Here is a 24,280-nt window from a genome sequence, read left to right as displayed (position 1 = left end):
ATAAAAATAAAAATTAAAATGTTATAGCTGTCATCAGATATGGGGGGAAAACATATTTAGAAAATGGTCAAATATAGGTAATGCAAATATGCATGATCTGATGTCAGCAGAAATATACACCGACGAAATACCTGATCATGTATTAATAATTATTTCTGCTGACATCAGATCGTGCATATTTGCATTACCTATATTCAACCATTTTCTAAATATGTTTCTCCCCATATCTGATGACAGCTATAACATATTTTCATTTTTATTTCCATTTTATTGGCATTATATTATTATTTTGATGTACTAATTTTCCTTTACAGTTCCCCTACTTTATATTGGCTTGGTAATGCGGCCCATAATTTTCCTTAATTTATCATAATTTATCATAGGATTTTAACATTCTTTCACCTTTCATAAATCTACTACACTTCTTTTTCTACTTTCCTCACCCTGCTAATTGCTGGCACTTTGTTTAACTATCACATCCATTTATGCAAATTTAATTCAATATATTAATACAAATTTTTAATACAACTTATATATACAGTAAACCCCTGCTATTCGCGGTATCTGTATTCGCGATCGCTGATTTAACATAAAATGAAACCTAAAAAAATGTGAATTTTAAAGCGCCGTGAACATTTTCCGCCACAAAAAAACATGGGCATGGCTAAAATTATCTTTCCCGGTCAAAACAGCGCTCAGTGGGTGGGGGAGAGGGTGTGACAAAATCGCGAGCGTGGATGTTTTTCACTAATCCTTGTTCGGTAATTGTGTTATGCGCTTGCCATGGAAGGTTTCGTCATTTGTTTTTAATTTATATGCTTTTAAAATTGAATAAATTTTTCAATTTATAAATTGATATGCTTACAAAATTGATAAATCTACCATTTTGCAGTGTAAAACAGACTTTTTCGAGTGTGTTAACGGAATAAAGTGACTTTATTTAGACAAATTCTTTCTAACCCATACAAAAATATGGCTACGAATAACAAGGGGAATGTGAAATTATCAAAGAAGGTGATGACATTGGCGAATAAAATTGAGTTATTAGATAAAATTTCTAATGGTGAAAGTGTCTTCTCAGTGGCAAAACATTATAAAATCATTGATTCAATGGTACGATCAATCACGAAATCGGAAGAAAAAGTCCGCCATAGTGTCCGTGAAAACGTGCTAATTGCTTCAAAAATTTGCTCTGTAACTCGTGATGTTAAATTAGAAAAAAATGGAAAAGCTTTAAATCTGTGGATAGAAGACCGAACTCAAAATAAAATTCCGTTAAGTTCACTCGTTATTCGTGAAAAGGTGAAACTGGTAATAGCTCTGGCGGATAAGTTATTTTAGTTAGCAAAGGCGCTGGTTTGAAAGATTTGTTTGAAATTTCTAATAAATATTACATTTAATATTGAAGGTACCTATAACACATAGACAAAATTTTAGACTAGTTTTTCTTATATATTTCATACTTTGGAACGGAACCCCTTTATTACTATGGGAGCCATAACTCAGTATTCGCGTTTTCGGTATTCGCGGCATTTCTCAGGAACGTAACCCCCCCGAATAGCGGGGTTTACTGTATATATATACAGCCACTCCCCGACTTACATAAGGGTTGTGTTCCGTGGAACTCTACGTAAGGTAAGTCGGAACTTTTATCCGTTCCCTATCCTCAATTCACTCCCTAGCCTTATACCATTTGCCTGCTTCAAATTCTATTTACACATTCTATCTACAAATTCTACCAAATTACATTCACCAAACTTCTATTTGCATTTTCTACCTGAATTTTACTCTCAGTTAATTTTTTTTTCTTATGCGATGTATGCACTTCAGTTTCTCGACAATGTCAACAATGCCTGGATGAGAATGGAGGAGACAATTTGAACACTTGTGTTAATGCTTTTTTTTTTCTCACATTTTTTTCTTCATTATAAAATTATAAAATTGAATTTATAAAATTAAACATAGAAGTTATTAACAATCGAAGTTTGTATACATTCATTTTTTTGGACACCCTGTGTATATATAATATATATATATATACAGGGTGATTTCACTACCAGTGCGACAAACTTGCACGAGGTGTAGAGGGCACAAAGACGAATCGGAATCACATAGCATTGCAGGGGTCCCAAACCCCTTCGTCATGCGGTAGAGGACGTTGAACGGGAGGTCGCAATGTGAACAGCGATCCCGCTGGAAGTCAGCATTTGCGAACCGTTTCTGTTGAAGAAACCAAGTAGCAAAAGTCCTCCGGAGTGGATAAATCTGCAGGCTCCAATGATTAGACGCGTTGCAGATGGTATGAACCTCATTTGGTTTGTTGACAGTATCCTCCATACAGTGGATTGGGAAATACCCAATCGTTGGCCTATCGCCCAAGTACTCGTACTCGGATTGCCTTCTGCAAGACGTAGGACATTTCTCCTCATTGTCTGGCGTCCTCGTCATTCACTCTCGATTCATGGTACCTCTCGCGAAACAACCAGTCTCACATAACTTTCTCATCATACGATTAAAATCATATGATGAGGAGCACGCCTGTGCGGGAAACGTTCCTGGTACAAGCGCAGAGAGCGGCGCGCCCATTTACAGTCCGCAGCTCCATACGCGAGGTGCATGTCGGCCAGTTCAACGTTTGAATACTCGTCCATCCTACTGCCTCGGGAACTGGTTCGCAAATGCTGACTTCCAGCGGGATCGCTGTTCACAGCGACCTCCCCGTTCAACGTCCTCTAACCGCATGACGAAGGCATTTCGGACCCTGCAATGCTATGTGATTCCGATTCGTCTTTGTGTCCTCTACACCTCCTGCAAGTTTGTCGCACATATATATAGTATATATATATATATATATATATATATATACACCATTGAGCTAAAACATTAAAACTTGCAAGTAGTTTGCAAATCAAAGCAACTGCAGGTGAACTACACCATGTATGTGGGTCAGGACACTATAAAAAACACCTGATACTGAGATACTGAGCTCTGTTAATCATTGTTACACTTGTTCTTCAGATGAGAAGGGCAGCGAACTTAAGCGAGTTTGACAAAGGCCAAATTGTGATGACTGGGTCAGAGCATATCCAAAACAGCACAGCTGGTGGGGTGCCATTGGTTATCAGTGGTTAGTATCTACCGAAAATGATCCGAGGAGGGGAAACCCACGAACCACCGGTGAGGTGTTAGATGACCACCATGGCTCATCAATGCTCGAGGTGAGCGAAGGCTCTCCTGAATGGTATGTGGCAACAGAACGGCAACTGTGGTGCAACTCCAGGGGCTCACATCTGGTAGGTATGGGCTTGGCACACCCAGGGTCCTGAGCTGGATATCATCATTCTTCTCTTTCTTGATGATTCCCTTCTATTTCTGACTCTTGTTCTCTCTCTCTCAGGGTAATTCAGAATTTTTTTTTTTTTTTTTTTTGGCTGGTGCAGCATAAGCCTCAAGTTTCCTTGCACCATATGGCTAATAATAATAATAATAATAAAAGAATAACTCACCAGTAATTGGAATACTGGTGACAGGAGTAATGTGTCACAACACACAGTACATCAAACCCTGCTGAAAGTGAGGCTGAGTAGCCACAGGCTGCTCTGAGTTCCCATGCTAACCACGATTCACCAGCGACAGCACCTACAATAGGCATGCGAGCATCGAAACTGGACCTTCTGTGATTGGAAGAAGGTCGTCTGGTCCGATGAATCATGTTTCCTGTTGCACCATGTGGATGGCCAGGTACGTGTATGTCGTTTACCTGGGGAAGTGATGGTGCCTGGATGCACCGTGGGACAAAGTCAAGCCGGTGGCGGCTGTGTTGTCTGTTTGTTATTTTGGTTTTTAGGAGCATTAGCAACTATGGCCATATTGCTCCGGGAATATGTGGTGGTCATTCTCTGACCTTTCCGCGTCTTCCGTATTTGGTGGTGATGGGCTCGAACCCCAGTCTAATCAAGAAGCATGTGCTACGCACTGCTGATCCTTCCCACCTGGCTACGAAGGCACCTTGGTGGCTGTGTCATGCTTTGGGCTATGTTGTGCTAGGATACACTGGGTCCAGTCATCCTTGTGCCCGGCATTCTGATGTCTACCACCTACCTAAACATCATTGCTGACCAGGTACACCCTTTCATGGCAACGGTCTTCCCCTCTGGTGGTGCCATCTTTCAGCAGGATAATGTGCCATGCTACACTACCCAGATTGAGACTGGTTCGCAGAACATGAGGAAGACTTCTAGGTATTGCCCTGGCCTCCAAATTCCCCTGACATCAAACCCAATCCCATTGAGCATCTATGGATTGTGTTGGAACAGCAACTCCAATCTGCAGTGTCTCAACCATGGACCTTAGGAGTTAAAGGATCTGCTGGTTACGTGTTGGTACCAGATACTACAAGACACATTTAGAAATCTTGTAGTGTCCATGCCTCACTGGATAAAAGCTGTTTTGGCTGCAGGTGGAGGACCAACATCATATTAGGTAGGTGGTCATAATGTTTTGGCTCATCAGTGTATAATAATATGTATAAAAAATGAATATATATATATATATATCAGATACTATTATTCACTTCCATTTTCAAATGGTTTTCAAAATTTGGTATGCTGTGAAGTGTGCCAAGTTTGAAACATTATTATTATTATTATAATTATTAGCCATATGGTGCAAGGAAGCCTGAGGCTTATGCTACACCAGCCAAAAAAAAAAAAAATTTCTGAATTACCCTGAAAAGACAGAGAGAGAGATTTGATTTGATTTGGATTTTATTGGCGCATTAGCAACTAAGGCTATAATGTGCCGAGAGAGAGAGAGAGAGAGAGAGAGAGAGAGAGAGAGAGAGAGAGAGAGAGAGAGAGAGAGAGAGCATACCTGCCTTGCCCCATAAAGTAATAGTAGGAGATATCTTTAGTGAATATAGTTGTATTTCATGTTCTCATTTTTATTTATGCAAAAATAATAACAACTATTTTAAAACTATTATTTTAACAAATATTTTAAAACAACTCATGTACTGTAGATGTTTGTATAACTAGTAAGAGAGAAAAAGCAAGTAACCTTGAACTGTAAACAAATGCAACTTTGTGGAAGTGAAAACTTCATAACATCAGCAAATGAACTGCCTCTCTACTTTGTTCTCCCTTAGAATTGCAAAGAGTATAGCAACAAACCTGACAAATTCTGAAGCTTAAATACTTTGTGAAAACCATTAAAAAAATCAGGAGCTATTGCATTAAATAGCTGACTATATTTAGGAGGTTAGAAAAAATTTCAGAATTTTAACCATTAATTAATGGTTAATGCAAGAGCATTATTTTGGAGAGATACCTAACAGGTGCCACAATAGCACCACCTTATCCAATCCAATGGTCTGACCTTTCTTTCAATTTATATAGGCATTCTAGACTATTAGATGACAGATGTGAACAATTGCTTTAGAAGGAATTAGCACAGATCCCAAATGTAATGCTTACAACATTGTGTTAAAGTTCAGAGATTTTAACCATAGAACTGTTACAGTATAATAACTTTTAACTGTTAATTTGTTTTGAGGTTTCTGGCACATTGAGTGCTTTGGTCAAAATGCACCACAATCACCAATTCACAAGAGTGACACAACCCAAGAATACAGGCATATCTCGAATAACGAATAGGATGCGTTCCATGAAATTACTTTGTTAAGCGAAACTTCGTTTTCAGAGGTAAAAATACTATGGCCAGAATAGGGATACGTTCCTACATAAAGAAAATCAAAAGCTTTTTTTTTGAACAAAGAAAAGTTTTATTAAATAAACAGTCAACTTACATACAAAGTGAAATGACATTTTAAAATATGAGTCTAAAGTTGATTGTTTATGCTTTTTTTCTCTTTCATTTAACAATTGCCTGTACGGAGTTATTGCATTTAACACTGATCGCTTAACAATAACACTTCTTCCTAAATCAGGATCATTTTCACTAAAAAAATTTAAAATGTTTTCAATGTCATTTAAGCACCTTTTTAAATCTTTGGTTGTTAACACTTTTTCGGCAGGAACTTCTTTAACTTCGTCTTCATTATCTTTGTCTTCGTTGCTAACAAGGTTTTCTAAATCTTCCACTGAAAAACCATCATCTTCTGTATTCAATAAATTTCTAACATCCTCTTCATCGACATTTTCGAAACCTATTTGATTGAGCCATCTGGATAACTTCATTTCTAATTCTTGGATGTTATTTTCTTCTTCTAGTACAACTTCTGGCCATATTTTGCGCCAAACTCCATTTAAGCATTTCTTAGTGACTTCTTTCCAAGAACTATCAATGCTTTCTATTGCGTTTTTAATGGTGTAGTTTTTCCAAAAGGTTTTAACTGTTATTTCCTCTTTATCCTCTAGTTCAGTTAAATTGCTTAATGTTCGACACAGATAATAAGCTTTAAATGATGCTATTACTCCCTGATCCAATGGTTGAATCAGGGAAGTTGTATTTGCTGGAAGAAACACAACTTTGACAGGAATGCATGTGTCCAACGTGTTAAGATCAGTAGGATGTCCCGGAGCATTGTCTAACAACAAAAGAGCTTTTTCTTCAAAGTTGTTTTTTTGACAATACCGTTTTACTTCAAGACAAAAGTGGTTAACAAACCAATCAGTAAATAACTCCTTGGTAACCCACGCTTTTCTATTTGCTTTCCATATTACGGGTAAATTCATTTTTATGTTATCTTTTAATGCCCTCGGATTTTCTGAATGGTAAACTAATAACAATTTTAATTTATAATCGCCAGAGGCATTTGATCCAAAGAGTAACGTTAAACGGTCTTTGGCTGCTTTGAACCCAGCAGCTGATTTTTCTTCAATAGAAATGGAGCTTTTTGTTGGTAGCCGTTTCCAGAACAAACCGCTTTCGTCAACACTGAACACCAAATTTGGTGGAAAATTTTCACGTTCAATTATTTCCTTTAGTTTTTCTGGAAACTTATTTGCAGCTTCAACATCTGCACTTGCAGCTTCTCCTGTTAATTTTTCACTATGAATCCTGGCCCGTTTTTTAAATTTCTCGAACCAACCACGAGAAGCCCCAAAGGTTTCCGTAATTTCTTCAGTTTGTTTAGATTTCAGGTGATTAAACAAAAATAATGCTTTTTCTTGAATCACCATTTGACTTAAAGGCATATGACGTTGTGATATATCATCTATCCACAAACTTAACATTTTCTCCATTTTTTCTAAAATTGGATTCCTTAAGCGAGTTAATTTTTCTGCTGTAACATCTGTACAATTCTGAGCAGACTGTTTTATTTTTTCTAATTAGCATGGTTGTTAAAGTTGATTGTGCTTATCCTAAAGAATGTGCCACATCGGATTTTCTTTCGCCGCTTTCAACATGTCATACGATATTTAGTTTAGTTTCCAAAGACGTTGCTTTTCTTTTCTTTGATTCTGACATTTTAATTAACTAAAACAAAAATATTTCTATTAAAATTTACAAAATCTACGTTATGTTAAATGGGGCTTGAAATTGCGGACTTCGTTATATCGAAGCTTTGTTATCAGAGGTAACGTTAATCGAGGTATGCCTGTATTCATTTTTAAGCTTCATAGCAAAATAAATTACAAAAAGGGCATATTTTTTTCAAGAAAATTGTCACAAGTAAACTTCAAAAATGAATAGCGGAGAGCAGTAGTAATAGTCACTATTCCTATTGGATATACTTGGTGTACCAATCTAGAATGTCATTTAAGAAAAAAAAAAGAAGAGCAATTTTTGAGTTTGCTACTCTTCTTGTAAATTTGTTGGAATCTGGATGATATGCCAGAAACTGTCATATAGTTGTCAAAGCAGTAATCGAAACATTGATATATCATATCACTCAGTAAGGGAATTATGATCTATATCTTTAAAAGTAGTACTTATTATTGTTTCTGAACTAAACTATAATGTATATCTGAATACAGTACAAGCCTCGCTATCTGGAATCTATTGGGATTCAGGAGGTGGGGGGGGGATTACCTGAATTTTCCAGTTGCATGAGCATTACTCTTATAGAATGCTTACACAAAATAATGAAATTCCGTAATGTTAACTTAAGCTACTTAGTCACACAATGTATATACTATACATTACTTCATTTAGCTTAATTTTAAAATGATGCTTCTTTTCACACTTCTTATCTTTGAAAACTTCTGGTCAATTTTACTTTCATATCATAAATTATTAAAGAACTTAAGATCATACCATTTCATACATAATGAAGTGGATTGTACCACTTCATATGTAGTGTAATGAAGTAATACATATATAATGTACTAATTCATTACACTTTTCATCTTTTTCTAGTGTTTTACAAATTTGTAGTTTCTGTTTTAAGGTTAACATAATATGTTTATGTTTTTCACATAAACATATTGTTAAAATGTCATTTAAATGCTACATACATTACTTCCCAAATTTAAAAAAAAAAATTTAAAGTTAATTTTTAATATGAATTGTTTTTTGTTAAACACTATTGGTTTTATTTAAAACATTTTATAATATTTAATAATTTAATTCATAGTCTGTTACTGGGGGGTTACGGAGCAACTAGCCTTTTTTATTACAGTATATTGCTTTTCAAATATGCTGGTTAAATGAGCTTGCTAGATGGATAGATGAATTCTAGATAGATGGACTTTTACTGTAATTTACTTTAAACTACTTAATTTTTTATTCTGATATTTTTAAGCTGCTACAAAATTAACATTTAGTCATGCTTCACATTATTCACTCAAATGAATGCAGAGTGTGTTGCTTCACTCTAGCATATGAGGGCACTAGCAAAAGCCCATACAGAGGTGGTGCCTCCGTAGCCAGGTGGGCAGGAGCAGCAGTGCGTAGCACACGCTCTTTGATTAGACCGGGGTTCGAGCCCATGAGCCACCAAATATGGAGGATGCGGAAAGGTCAGGAAATGACCACCACATATCCCTGGAGCAATATGGCCTTAGTTGCTAATGCCCCTAAAAAAAAAAAAAAAACCAAATAACAAAATAAATAACCATACAGAGAGATGAGAGCACAAAGCAAAGTTAGAGCAAATGGAAGCTAATGTGTTTATAACTGTATTTAAGGGGTTTTAGGAACTTGTTTATCTCGAAATTTCATATGATGCACAGTAACCTGCCTGCCTGTCTGCTTACATCAGACTCTCCACACAAGCCACGATATCTGTGTTGAGGTTGAAAAGAACACAATATATTTGAGCACGGTCATCTCAAGAGGGAAATTGAATGGGGCATCTCACACAAAGTAAACTTCAATGAAGAGTCTTTAAGTTTATAAATTTATTTACTGACCATAATTACATCATTTTATACACTTTTGTAATGTAATATTAATAGTTATGGAATTTGGTATTGACTATGTTTTAGATTAGAAATCTAAAACATAGTCAATACCTGCCTCTGCCTCACTCACTGCCTCTGTCAAACACTGAGATAAATTACTACCCAAGGCAACTTATCTCAGTGTTTGATAACCCACTGCCTATATGTGAACTTCATGAGACCCAATCTTTTCTTATTCTCTGAGATTTTATATTCGTGCTCATTGTTCTTGTCTCACCTACGAGAAATAACAGTCACAGAATGATTAGAATTTTTTTAGTATTAGTATTAAGCAGTGGCAGATGATACAAGGAAGCAAGCTTAGACAGAATCAGCTAAAAAAAAGTAGGATCAAGTTGTCAATTTCCTTCTTTCACTGTGGTTTAATACATAGCTTCAATATTTTTCCTAGTGATGATTATAATGAAAAAAGAATAAAAAACGTTTACAGCCAAGTGACACAGTGAAGATTTTTATACTATACAGTCTGACCTCAATTAACGCGATTAATTTGTCCCGCGAGCACATTGCCAAAACGGAAACGCGTTAATCGAATATAATAATCAATAGAAAAATTATAATTGGTCCTTGACCTTCAGGAATGTCCATAAAGAATTTTAAAAATACCTTTTAAATAACTTTTTAACTATATACCATGTAAAAGATAATGAAAATAATTATGGAATTAAATGTTTATTGCATAAAACAGCGGTTCCCAAACTGTGTGCCGCAGGATATTTTAAATTTTCAAGGGAAACACAGCGATACTCGACATCTGTTGGACACTGTGAGAACTACTAGCTCGAGGTAGTTCACAGTTTCACCATTTCTTGTTTGGACCTAACTTTAATACTGTCTCAGACCACCATAGTCACCTTTACGAAAGCTTTGTTTGGACCTAACTACTTAATAAACGGAACTGTTAGGAACTTTTGGTCTAGGTGCACCGTGAAAAAATTACTGAGACACTAAGGGCTTCATGAACCGAGAAAGTTTGGAAACCTCTGACATAAAATAAACAGGGAAGAAACAATTTGTTACAAAAACATTTGAACAGTGTTGACTTTCTCTTTTCATCAATCAATTTCCAATAGCAGACAACAATCTTCTCTGGGCCCTAGCGAAATAAATATTGAAGAACCTCAAACCTTTTGTTTGAGGTTCCCTGTGATACAAAATATTTCATCTAGTTCTTTTACCATTATCTTCTTCACGGTAACATTTTCATCTGGCTCATTTAAAAATTAGAATTTTTAAATGCAAGTCTGCATTGACTTTATTAGCAGGAGACAAACAAGTACCGTCTTCTTCCAGTGGTTGATGGAACACACTGAGGCAGGTAGCAGGCAAACGTTTGTTTATTGCCCGTCCGCCACGCGGTAAGCTTAACGCGCGATTCAAATCTTTTCAACTACCACATAAAAAAAAAAAAAGATTGCTTTAACTGGAAATTTGCATCGTGTAAAGTGAAAAGTGGTATAATTTTTTCAAATAGCGGTAACTGAAAAACGCATTAATTGAACTTGCATTATGCGAGGCCTGGCTGTGCTCAACTTTTTACAAACTGTGTGACTTACATAAAGAACTTGTACAGCTGCAACTAATTAGTGAAGTGCTGTAAATTTTCTATCAAAACAAAATCAACATCAATAATGTGCAACTTCAAATGTATTCCAGGCAAATCAATTAAAAATATTAGAACAATAAAAAAGTATGTTTTTTTTTTTTAAATTCCAGATGCATTTTTTACTTTGGTTGCCTGTTTTCTCCACTTTTAATAATAACAGTTATCAGCAGTAGAGTATGGAAACAAAAAACCTAAAATTATTGGTTATTATGTCAAAATTTTACCAGAAAAACCAAAATATCTGAGTGAGTAATGTGGTTGGAAAGCAGGAAAGAGTTTTATGGTACTAACTGCATTATTTCAAATGGGCAAAGAGAAGGAAACTTTTGTTCAGCTTTCTGTGAGATTTCATGTGAATGCATTCAGTCTTTAATTCAGTTTTCTTAAGCTTTTGTGTAGTTAAGTTCACTCTTCACTACAAATAAGCATAGATGCAACTTTTGCTTCTCCTAAAGTGAAAAAATTACTTTAGGTATGCAAAAATTATGAATGATAGTTTTTGCATGTGAGGGTCATTCACTATGAATGTTTCATATAAATATAAATTCAATTAAAGAAAAAGAAATAAAAGGAGGTGTTCATATGGCATTCCCCTCCTCAAAAAATGGGATAATGTGAAATGATATGGTCCATGAGATGATCAATATACGCAACTACTTATTTTTTACTAGTTACTTTTTTTTCCTAACAAAAAAATATCTCAGAATTAAATTGAATTTAACTTCTTAACTTCTGTAAAGTGGATGAATCACACTTGTGGATGAATCACATTGATCCACTAGATATAAATGGTTTAATTGTTGATAATTCTGCTCAGGTTTCTGACAAACTAAAAAGATATTTTGTATCCCCATTCACATGAGGAATTATTTAGGGATGGGTATGACAAAAGTATATCAAATTCTAACAGGGAGCTGAATGATTTTGTGATGACTGAGAGAAAGTGCAGGAGAATTTGCTGAAGCTAAAAGTAAAAAAAGGCATCTGGGGTGGACAGGATCAATCCAATTAAGGAAGGCAGCTAAAGAGGTAAGCAACCCTTCAGCCATGAGAGCATCCTTGGATTCAGAGGATTCATCTCATGTCCCTGTGGACATGAGATGTACAAATGTGTCCCTAATTTACAAAGGGGAACAAAGAGTGACATGAATAATTACAGACCTGTTAGCATGACTTATGTTCCAGGGAAATAATAGTCACTGGCTAAAGAAGTAATGCATAACCATCTAGATAGGAATGAAGTTATACTGCAGTCACAGCATGGATTTGTTAAGGGGTGATCTTGCCTGATCAATGTGATTGGATACTATGAGACAGCAACAAAGGAACTAGATGTAAAAAAAAATTTTACATCATATACTTACATTTCAGAAAAATTACTGTTGCACATAAATGACTGTAATACAAAATGGAGCAGTGTAGCATTAAGGTTACTGCTATGGATAAAAGGGTGGTTGAGTGGGAGAAGACAGAGTGATTATCAATGGACACTGCTCTTTTTGGACAAATGTAATTAGTGGAGTGCCCCCCCAGTGCTGGGCCCATTGTTGTTTTCTTTATTTATTAATGACATTGATGAAGTCATATCAGGCTCATGGGTTTTTGTGATTAAAATACAAGGATTTCAAGTTTGCAGACAATATGAAGGTTGGCAGGATGGTTAATCACAGTAATCAGTGTATGCCACTACTTCCAAGACAAATTAGGTAGATGGGCTAAGAAGTGGCAAAGTTTAATATCAGCAAATGCAAGGTACTTATATGGGGAGCAGTAATTTCAGATTAACATATTAACTGTGTGGTACCATACTCAGGGTAGATATTGGAGAATGAAAAAGACACGGGGGTAATTGTTCAGTCAAATATGAAGTGTTCTGAGCAGTGCAGGCAGGCTGCCAGGACAGCACAAGGGGGTTTTGTGATTTATATACAGGAATTTTTCCACAGGCATAAAGAGATTATTATCCCATCATATAAAGAAATGGTCAGGCCACATCTTGAGTACTGCATACAGATCAGGAAGCCTCATTTTAGGAAGGACATAGATCTGTTTGAATAGGTACAGAGAAGAGCAATAAGATTAGCGAGAGGAACAAAAGGGTACTCCTACCAGGAAAGGCTTCAGTTCAGCATACTGCAGTGCCTGAGGACTAGGCACCTGCAAGGAGATCTGATTTACATATTTAAGGATTTGAATGGATTGAGTAAGTTCAATACTGATTAAATCCTTCCACTTGTTCATACTACATACACAAAGAGGTATAAATTAAAACTGAGGAAGGAAGGTTGCAGGCTAGATGTGCTGAAATTTACCTTGAGCCAGCAGGTGGTTGATTGTTAGAACAAACTCCAATCTAGTTTCCCTAGATTGGAGTTTGAATAAATTCAAGGAAGAACTAGACAAACTGTTAGAATGGATGGACAGGTGATATGGGGCGTGTCGGCTTTTTTTTTTGGCTGATGCTGTATACGCTTGCTTTCTTGCACCATTTTTCACTATTAATACTTCAGCAAATAATGCATAATTTGGTGTGCAGTTCCAATGGAGATGTTTGCATATGATAGTAACCTGTCTGTCTACATCAGGCTCTCCACACAAACCACAATGTTTGTGTTGGGTTGATGGGCTATCATTGCATCATTCTTCAGTTGGCATTCAATGTCCACTTGTAAATCTTATGCCCATTTCAACATCTGCATACCTTTTCCACAGAGCAATCTTATCACCTCACGAATCTCCTCATGTATCCAGAAATTTCACATTTTCAACTAATGATGTCCTTTTTTATTTAAAAAGGTGATGTGGTAGAGAACACTCTCTGGGTGGAAGATCCAAATGTATGTAGTTAGATATGCTTTACTCACACTAGCAAGGCTTTTTGTTGATTTATTAGATGATTGTTTTCTACATCAGCATGTTCGGGAGGCAACTAGAGCGAGTAATACTCTTGATCTGGTTATCAATAGTGATTCTCCATGCATAAGAATCTGCAGATAAAGGAACCACTAGGTGGCAGTGATCACAGTGTGCTGAAGTGGGATTTACCCAAAGAGGTAACTACCATCAGGGGTAAAGGGAAGGGTTTTTGCTTTCATAAAGGCGACTATGGTGGTGGTCTGAGACAGTATTTAAATTCTATACGGTGGGACCAACTGATGATGTAATGGGAGGCATTCAAAGAATTAATCTTGGAAGCTACAAGGCTTTACATACCAACTAAGAAATATTGTTCAAGGTTTAAGCCTAAATGGATGTCAGATGAACTAATGAGACATGTGGCAGAGAAGAAAAATGCATGGGATACATATATATTAATGGGTAACATGGAAGCCTGTGATAGATATAAGATGGTCTATAACCAAGTCACTAAGGAGATTTATTAGGCAGGCAAAAGCAGATTATGAGAAATCTTTTGCAAAGGATGCAAAATAAAACAGCAAAGAGTTCTTTACCTATGTAAACTCTAGAAGGAAAGGAATGAATCAGATTGGTCCACTGGATATTGATGGTTCAACTGTTGATGATCCTGCTCAGGTGGCTAACAAACTAAATAAGTATTTTGCATCTACATTCACACAACAAGTTATTCAGGGAGGGAAATGCCAGAGGTGAATTAAACTCCAGCAGTGAGCTAGATGATTTTATAATAACTAAGAGCAAAGTGGAGCAGAAATTGTTGAAGATAAACATAAAAAAGGCACCTGGGACGGATGGGATCTATCCAGTTATATTAAAGGAAGTAAGCAAACCCTTACCAATAATTATGAGAGCTTCCTTGGAGTCGGGGGAGGTACCCATAGACTGGAGATGTGCAAATGTGACCTCAATTCACAAAAGAAGATCAAAGGGGGACACAAGTAATTATAGACCTGTTAGTTTAACTTCTGTTCCAGGGAAATTAACGGAGGCACTGGTTAAAGAAGCACTGCAGAATCATCTAGACAAGACTTCAGTTATAGCTCGGACACAGCATGGTCCAATTTGATTGGATACTATGATGTGGTCACAAAAGAATTGGATGCAGGGAATAACTTTGATATCATATATTTGGATCTTTGAAAGGCTTTTGATACAGTTGCACATGGAAGACTGCTGCACAAATTGAAGCAGTGTGTGGCATTGGTTTGTTTGTTTGTTGTTTGGTTTTTAGGAGCATTAGCAACTAAAGCCATATTGCTCCGGGGATATGCGGTGGTCATTCCCTGACCTTTCCACATCCTCCGTATTTGGTTGTCACGGGCTCGAACCCCAGTCTAATCAAGAAGTGTGTGCTACGCACTGCTGCTCCTGCTCACCTGGCTATGGAGGCGCCATGTGGCATTGGAGGCAAATTTCTGCTATGAATAAAGGGATGGTTGAGTGGGAGAAGACAGAGTGGTAATCAATAGACATTGCTCTTTGTGGACTAATGTTATGAGTGGAGCCCTCAGGGTTCAGTGTTGGGTCCATTGTTGTTTTCTGTATTTATTAATGATATTGATGATGGTATATCAGGCTTAATGTCCAAGTTTGCAGAAAATACGAAGGTTGGCAGGGTTGTTAAGGACACTAATGGACACTAACGCTGCTGCAACAGGACCTAAAAAAAGTTGAGCAGATGGGCTGAGAGTTGGCAAATGAAGTTTAACATTGACAAATGTTAAACTTCATTTGCCTACAAATTTTAAACAAAGTAACGTATCAACTCTGTGGTACTATACTGTGGTACTACACTCTGTGGTACAAGGAAAGTTAGGAGACCTGGCTCCACCCCATGGTGGAATCCCCAGTTATCTGTTTTGAGAAGACGGGTTATAGATGCAAGGAAAAATTTCCAGAGGCACAGATACTTAACAGAAACAGACGTTAGGCGACTAAAAGAAGTCTATTGTCAATTACGTAAGGAATATTTCGAAGCTATTGCGGAAGCCAAAAGATCCTCATGGCAGAAACTAGTGTCCCAGACAGGAAATTCTGACCCATGGGGATTAATATACAAAATTTGTCGTGACAAACTTGCAACTCCTGAGATATATAGTTCTGTTTACTCTAACGGAAGTCTGACTACTGATTGGCTCTCCACGGTTGAAGCTATTATAGAGAGACTTTTCCCTGATGATCACCCAGAGCAAGACACAACCGAACAAGCTCACATAAGGTTCGTTAACGGATCTTACAAGGGATCAAATGACACAGAACTATTTAGTCTAGATGAACTTGCACTTGCAATTTCTAAAATCAAGCAGTCAAAATGTCCTGGAATGGACTTAGTTGAAAATGTGGCAATCAAAAGATTTCACCAATATTTCCCACATATATTGTTGAATGTTTTCAACAAATGTCTATTAGAGGGGACTTTTCCAAATTTTTGGAAGATTGCATTAGTAAAGATGCTCAGAAAGCCCGGAAAATTGGCAACGGATCCCAAGGCATATCGCCCAATATCCCTTCTAGGAAATCTTGGAAAGCTTTATGAGAGATTATTAGCGCCTAGGATGCAGAAGGTTTTGGCTGCAAGTAATATGAGTTCTAATTCACAATTCGGCTTTAAAAAAGGCTCCTCCACTGAAGATGCCATCAGAAATTTGGTGAATCTATGCAAAACTACGGATAAAAAATACATGATGGTTGTTTTTATCGACTTTGAGGGCGCTTTCGATACACTCTGGTGGGAGAGCGCCCTCAGGTCACTTCGAGAGGCAGAATGTGATGATTTACTATATCAGGTTATGAGATCTTATTTTTCAAATAGGCAGATAAAAGTCATATCACAACACTTGGTATTTTCAAAATTCATTTCCAGAGGATGCCCACAAGGCTCGGTCCTCGGGCCTCTCCTCTGGAATTCTGTCTTAGACCAGTGGTTACTAAAAGAAAGTCAAATTTGCAATAAAATAGCATTTGCCGACGATTTAGCGCTGTGCATACCAGGCAGGTCAAGACTTATGCTAGAAACACATGGGAAAGAAATCCTGGATGATTTGCTGGAATGGTCTAGAATAAACAAATTAAAAATTTCTCAGACGAAAACTAAAATGATGATCTTCAACAATAAACTGGATTATAACAGACCTCCTAAACTCCATATTAACAATGTCCAAATTCCTTATGTTTCTCAAAATAAATATCTTGGTCTCATAATTGATGATAAATTTTCTTTTATCCCCCACGTAAAGAACTTAGCTGAAAAGATTAACAAGTTTACTGCCAATGTGATTAGGCTCTCAAGAGCAGAATGGGGTATAAAGCACAAAACTTTGCCATTATATTATAAGGCTATATTTCTGCCAATTGTAGTATATGCGGCTGCCATATGGTTTCCTAGGGTTACTCACGTCACAGTGAAGGCCAAACTCTCATCATTGCAGAGAAAGATGATATTGGCAACACACAGATGCTGCAGAACGACATCAACCAATGCTTTACAAGTGATCTCAGGTTGTATTCCGATCGACCTTTATGTGGCATACCGAGGCATGATTTCTAACTTAAAGAAAGGATTGGCAACTGAAATCCTCGACATTGCAAGTAATCCGGCCACGGACATTCGGCAGGAGAAAATTAATCTTTGGACAAAATTCACTGAGAAGTGGAAATACAGATGGCAATCCAGTGAAACAGGACTCACTACCAGGGAGTTCATTGAAGATGCAACATTTGCTGTAAATAAGAAAGTTATGGGATGGTTTTATCCTTCTATGACAACGTCATATTTAATTACTGGACATGGTTCACTACGGGATAAATTGTGTAAATTTGGACTTGAACCTGACCCTTTGTGTTTTTGTGGGGCTGTAGAAGATTGGAGGCATGTTCTGCTTTACTGCCCGGCTTATGACGACTTCAGACAAGAACTAGTTAACAGCACTCAACCTATTAGGACTGATAACCTCGATATTTTGATTCAAGATGCCAAGAACTTTGCAGCATTCCAATCCTTTTCTGACAAGGTGTTTAAAAGAAGACGCACCTTGTTTACAAATTCTAGAAGTGGACAATAGAGTGATGTGCTCATGAACTTAATATTTCTACCTTACTAGGTCAAACAGCTGTTAACTTAGAAACTAACTGTTGTGTTCTTAAATTAGTAACAACATTCAATGTATATAATGGTATTAACTATACATATTTATATTTTATTTTAACTTTTTTTTTTTTTTTTTTATTATTACTATTATTTATTTATTTATTTATTTATTATTATTTTTTTTTTATTTATTATTATTTTTTATTGTTTTATTTTTTTTTTTTCCCTCGGGTTGGGCAGCCTGAGAGCTCCTGTCCTTTGGTATTGCACTCCTTCCACTGGACGACAAATTGGTGCAGCAGCACTAGATAATAGAAGCAGGCACAACTACTCATGCTTAGAAATGGGCAGTGGTTGACAGGGTGTTGATCGCTGTAGAGTGTAGACAGTTTCTCTCTCTCTCAACACAGATTTTGCAAGGTGGAGTTCGACTAAACGTCTAGGTGCCACCCAAAACAAGTACATCCGCATACATACACACATAGTATATCTTTTATTGCTTGCAAGTGAAGCTGTATAATTAAAATTGTTTTGTTTTTTTACACAGAAAGCGACGATTGTAAATAGAAAGTGTTTGTATCTGTGTATATATATGTAATAAAAATGTATGTATGTAAATAAATGTAAATAAATAAATAAAAAAAAAAATGTGGTACTACACTGACAAGGTATAAGGTATGTTCGCGTCAGACGGCACCTGGGATTTCTCCCATCTCTGCGTGTGTTCGCTGTATCGAGGATAGTACACTGTCAAGCCAGAGACTTCAAAGTGTGTGGGCTATGTCTGCGCAGTGTGATGTGTTGTGCCCATTGTTTGTCTGACTTATTGGCCACCAGGTCTCTAGTGGGGCCCAATGTTGCCCATACCTCACCACATGGAGGCTAGCCGGATGTGTCCAGTATCACAAGTTGCTCTAGCAGGTCCTGCCACCTAGTTTCCTGGGATTTCAGTGGCTAGGACCTAAAAAAAAAAAAAATTTACGTGTTGGACATTAATGCTTAATGGGATTGCTGTTAAGAAATCGCTGGTTGGGGTTGAACGCTAGAGAGATGTGTTAAAATACCCAATAAGTTGGGCAAAATTTTGATGTTATTAAATTTAGACATGTGAGGCTATAAGCTAGATAAAAAATAATAGTGTTAGTTGTCTTAGAAATTTACATAAACAAGTAGAATTTAGACGTTGATTAGAATTTGGCGGCATTGTTAAGGGGTGTATTCGGTCGGTTTAGTGAGAGAGAGAGAGGGGGGAGACTGAAGATTAGGGGAAAACAGATAGAAGAATAGCGATGATAGACTAGGCATCCCCAAAGAGGTCAGTGGAGACGAGCTCCAACAGGCAAATTATGGGGGAGGCAGGGACCTGTCTCCTCCCCCCTCTGCCTTGAAATGGGGTTTTAAAGGGAACCGGGTTAGAGTACCCAGTTCAGATCGCCAAATGGCATGTTGGCAGCAAAGCCACAGTATGTTTTTGTCAGTGATAGTTGTCATGTCCATGTAGTGTCAAATCCGGTAATAAGGTCAAGCTGCCCATCCCACTCTGTGGTGGGATATGTTAGCTGGCAGCGGGAACCCACCAGGCAAAGGGGTGGGAGAGACACACATTTGCTTTATTAATAATCTGCATTCTCACTCTACTTGCATTCCTTTTTTTTTTTTTTTTGTTATACTTTTTTTCTTATATTTTATATATTTTTTTCCAAGTTTTATTTATATATATATATATATTTCCCCCCCCCCCACTTATTCATATTTTTCTCACGCACCGGGGGGGGGGAATGCAATGATGTGTAGTGTAAATTTAAATACTAATTAAAACTAGGGTTAGTGTGTACTTAATTGTAGCATTTATGATTTGTGTTTTTTTTCTCACACACTTACACTTTCATTCATTCTTCTAGCTTTCATTTCATTTATTCGACTCTTGCTTTCTGCACTGCACATTCTGGGCACCTCAACTTACTGTTATTCTTCAGTTGTGGTGCAGTTTTTTGCAGGCCAAGGAAGAATGCAGTGATAGTGTTTGTGTGGTTAGTAAATGTTTGTTAGTATATATAAAGTAATGTAAGTTATTTTTAACTTTGTATTCTTTCGGCCAATTACATTTGCTCTTGCACTCATCTCCATTCACTCTCTCTTTCCCTCATGCTAGGTCACTCTTTCTTTCACCAAAACTGCCATTTATTCCCTTTTACCATAATTCCTAGTTCACTCAGTGCCCAACTTATTCATTCTGTCTTTCATTCTCATTCATTCATTCTACATTGCATCCCCTTGCTACCACTTACTGATATTTTTCAGCTAATCTGCTTCCCTGGCGGCCTGTACATCTTCCTCCCCTACCTGGTTATTTATTTGGTGTGGGGACCCAGGTTCGTACACATGGCAGAGTAGTCCTGGGGAGTTTTGTCATGTCAGGTTTCTGTCAGGGCACAGAATACTGCTATCCTGACAGTTTTTAAGTCATCGTCTGGGCATGGTGGGAAACTTGGGCAACTTTAACTATTGATTAATTGCTGGGGGACTGAATTGCCTTTCTTTATATTGTTCTGCGCATTTCGAATACTTTCTGTGTGAAAGATGTAAAGGCTTTATAATTTTCCTCTTCTATGATTGGTTGGTTGGTTTTGATTTTATTGGCGCATACTACTACTAAGGCTATAATGCGCCAAGGTCATATATAAAAAAATTTTAAACTTTCAGTGATCTAATTGGTTAGGTCACTATGTGAAAAGGTATAACAAATGTATAAAAGGTATAAAAGAAAAATGTAAATTTTATATATGAGCAAAAATGTTTATTGATTTTAAAAAGCTAAAAACAGCAGACACATGGTCATTGTCGGATAAAATCTGACTGAGTGTATATGGCTCAGCCAGATGATTAAAAGCGGTAAAACGGATATTGCTAAAATCTGGACCCTCTTCTATGATGAACAGATGTTCTTCTCCCCTGGGAAGGGGGCCAATCTGTGCTATTAGCTCTGTTCTCGGGATGTCATATATTATACATTCACATACAGGGCGTCTCAAAAATATTGGTACAAATGTTTAGGGGAGGTAGGTAACATCTAAAGGAATGTGAATTGCATAGGAACCCATAACCGGAAACGTCACGGGAAAGTAGTAGCAGAGGCAAAAGAAGCAGAAATGACACAAGACAGTAATTAGTGGCAAACAATTATTTGACATAATATTAACAATGGAGTACGAGATGGATGCATTTCATGATGTTACAACAGATGCTCGAAGGTTCCACCATGAGACGTGATGCATGCGTGACACTGACGCAGCATGGATTGGCAGACACGATCGAACACACCTGGAGTTTCTTTGACAGTAGCAGCAGCGCAGACAAGTCTCGCCACGAGATCCATTTCTGTCTCCACAGGCGATTCATACACGATAGATATGAGGACCCCCACAGAAAAAAATCAAGGCTCGATAAATCAGGTGAGCGTGGGGGCCAGGCAACGGGTCCACCATGGACAATCCATCAACGCCGAAAACGCCTGTTCAAATGGTCACAAACACACCTTCCATAATGGGCAGGCACCCCGTTCATGTTGAAACCCAATATTGCGTCTCACATTTGCTTGAACGTCATCAAGTAACCCTGGTAGAACTTGTTCAAGAAAGATCCGATATTTAGTGGAGTTCATGCGGGATGGTAACAGGTATGGGCCGACTAAGCAGTCACCGACCATACCTGCCCACACATTTATTGCGAAGCGATGTTGTGCCGCATGGGAGTGCACACTGTGTGGGTCCTCTGCTAATCCATACACTAGATACATGTCTGCCAGCTCACAGTTCGTATATCGATGCATGCTCTTCGTGCGGCGACTACTGCTTGAATAAGTAAACCAGAAATTTTCCCTCCCGCGAACTGATGAACAGCACCGTATACGGACTTATGGTGACGTTTCCAGTTATGGGTTCCTATGCGATTCACCTTCTTTTGGATGTTACCTACCTCCCCTAAACATTTGTACCAATATTTCTGAGACCCTGTAGAATGTGTGCCCAGTCTTCATTCTCGTCACAGGTGCAGTTTGGTCATCAGTCAGCCCTAAGGAGGTTAGCTTCACCTTTAGGGACAGTGACCTGTCAATATAAATGTTGTAAAAAGTCCAGGGGCATACCACTTAGGTGGCTTTGGGCTAACCTTGACAGAAACTGTTTGGTAATCAGACCTCTGGTTTCCTGATCCCACTTTGTTTGCCATAGCCCATGGAGCTTTGTGGCTATGTACTACACCGACAGTGGTAGAGAATGAAAAGGATCTGGGGGTAATTGTGCAGGTAGATATGAAGTTTTCTGAGCAGTGCAGACGGTCTGCAAGAGTAGCTCATGGTGTCTTGTCAATGATATACAGGAATTTTTCTAGCAGGGATAAGGAGGTGATTATCCCCTTGTATAAGGCAATGGTCAGGCCACACCTTGAGTACTGTATACAGGTCTGGAGGCCTCATTTTAAGAAGGATGTAGAGCTGTTGGAACGAGTACAGAGAAGGGCAACAAGATTAGTGAATGGAACAAAGGGGTGCTCTTACGAAGAAAGGCTTAAGTTTTGCAAATTACAGTGTCTGGAGACTAGGCACCAGCGAGGTGATCTGATAGAGGTGTATAAAGCCTTGAATGGTTTGAGCATGCTCAATTCTGATGGAATTCTTCCTCTTGCTCAGAATAATCACTTGGGAGGGCATAAATTCAAATTGAGGAAAGACAGTTGTAGGATAGATGTGTGGAAGTTTGCCTTTAGCCAGCAGATAGTTGATTGGTGAAACAGACTTCCATCTTTTGTTGTGGAAGTTGATAGCCTAAATAAATTTAAGGCTGAGCTGGAGAGGTATTTGGAACTAACGGAGGGGTGAAATTGGAGCGTTTTTTTTTTTTTTTTTGGCTGATGCTGCATAAGCTTGCTTTCTTGCATTATATGCCTCGGCTAATGCTAATGCTTTACACATTCACCTGCTCCATATGTCAATGGATGTTATGTAATGAATGCTCCTTGTAGTTTCCAAAGGATGCCATTTTTGAGTTGGATCCTCCATCACATATTTCTCCATATATCCAAAATCTCTCAAGCATCAAAATCTCTTTAATAGAATACATATAAAACTAAGAATGAAACAATGCCGAAAACTTATAACCTGTCCCATGATTGTGCTATTGGGAACAGTTTTATATTTTTTCATTATCATAATCTAGTTAACTAAGTTTAAGAACACAATTAGTATAAGTTTTCCCTAATACAAAAAATGAAGTAAAATGAAGGTTTAATGCATTAAAGTTCATTCACTAATTTATTTATAATTTATTAAATATGATTTAAGATAAATATAATAATGAAAATACGATTACTGTATTTAATTAATTATAATTACCATTGCTCTACCAATTTCATTGTTGTGTTGCCAGTCCCATACTGATAATGCCTTGTCCTTTTCTTTGGCACTATCTATTGCTAAAAGTAGAGAACCCTGCAAAAACATAAATAATATAACTGTTATAAAAAAATCTTTATAAAATGTTTATAAAAGTATAAACATAAATACCCAAATTTTTTTTAAGATTTGGTTAAGTTAAGGTGTAGCACCCACTCATTTCATTATAATAATATAACCTTCAATTTTATCATGTGTTTAAAAAATAAAGAAGTGCAAGAAGTGCAAAGTTTTATGACAAAGTGTGTTATTGTTTCAAATTTTAACCTTCTAATCTAAAATATAATATAACCTTCAATTTGGGAGTGCTGTGGCTTAGGGGAGAATTGAGAGGGGCAGTTGCCCTCTGAATCACAGCCTTTTAAAATGTACTGCTTGTTTGATGTTTGTGGAGCAATCAGGTACAGGACATCATATTGCCAAGGGGAATGTCTTTGTGTGTGCACGATGTAAACAGTGAGGAAATCATGCAAAAATTCAACGTTGTTATGGGCCTATATGGAGCTTGAAGGACAGGGTGGATGCCCTCAAAGGATCTAAATTGAGGGGCCCATCAAGCTCTCAGCTGCCCACATCAGCACCAGAGCTTGCACTTGATCATCACGCAACGCAGATGCAACCCCAAGGCAGAATGCACTGGTCCCACGGGAACTAGTAGTTGTCGGTGCCTCTATTATCAGGGAAATGGGAAACATGGTATGTAAAAAGGATGGGTGGAACAGGACCAAGGTATGTCTGCAAGGGGCAAAGATTGATGACGTTGCAGAGCAGATATCATCTTTTAAGGGCAAAAAAGGTGATATTGTTGTACACATTGGCACTAATGATATTAAGAGTAGAAGACCATCAGA

At 37.5% G+C, this 24,280-nt stretch overlaps 1 protein-coding gene across 1 annotated transcript in view; it reads right to left on the bottom strand.

Moving 5' to 3' along the window:
- The window catches only part of LOC150079270 (echinoderm microtubule-associated protein-like CG42247), a 202,901-nt gene that overhangs the window by 109,481 nt on the left and 69,140 nt on the right, over positions 1-24,280 (bottom strand). Inside the window, exon 7 of the mRNA XM_090383013.1 lies at positions 23,370-23,465. Coding sequence (XP_090239139.1) covers positions 23,370-23,465 — 96 coding nt within the window. The remainder of the gene's footprint in view (positions 1-23,369; positions 23,466-24,280) is intronic.

Source organism: Mastigoproctus giganteus, chromosome 10, assembly GCF_048544385.1.
Source record: "Mastigoproctus giganteus isolate SK-2022 chromosome 10, ASM4854438v1, whole genome shotgun sequence".
In the NCBI taxonomy this organism is placed as follows: domain Eukaryota; kingdom Metazoa; phylum Arthropoda; class Arachnida; order Uropygi; family Thelyphonidae; genus Mastigoproctus; species Mastigoproctus giganteus.
This window is presented reverse-complemented; position numbering and strand designations above follow the sequence as displayed.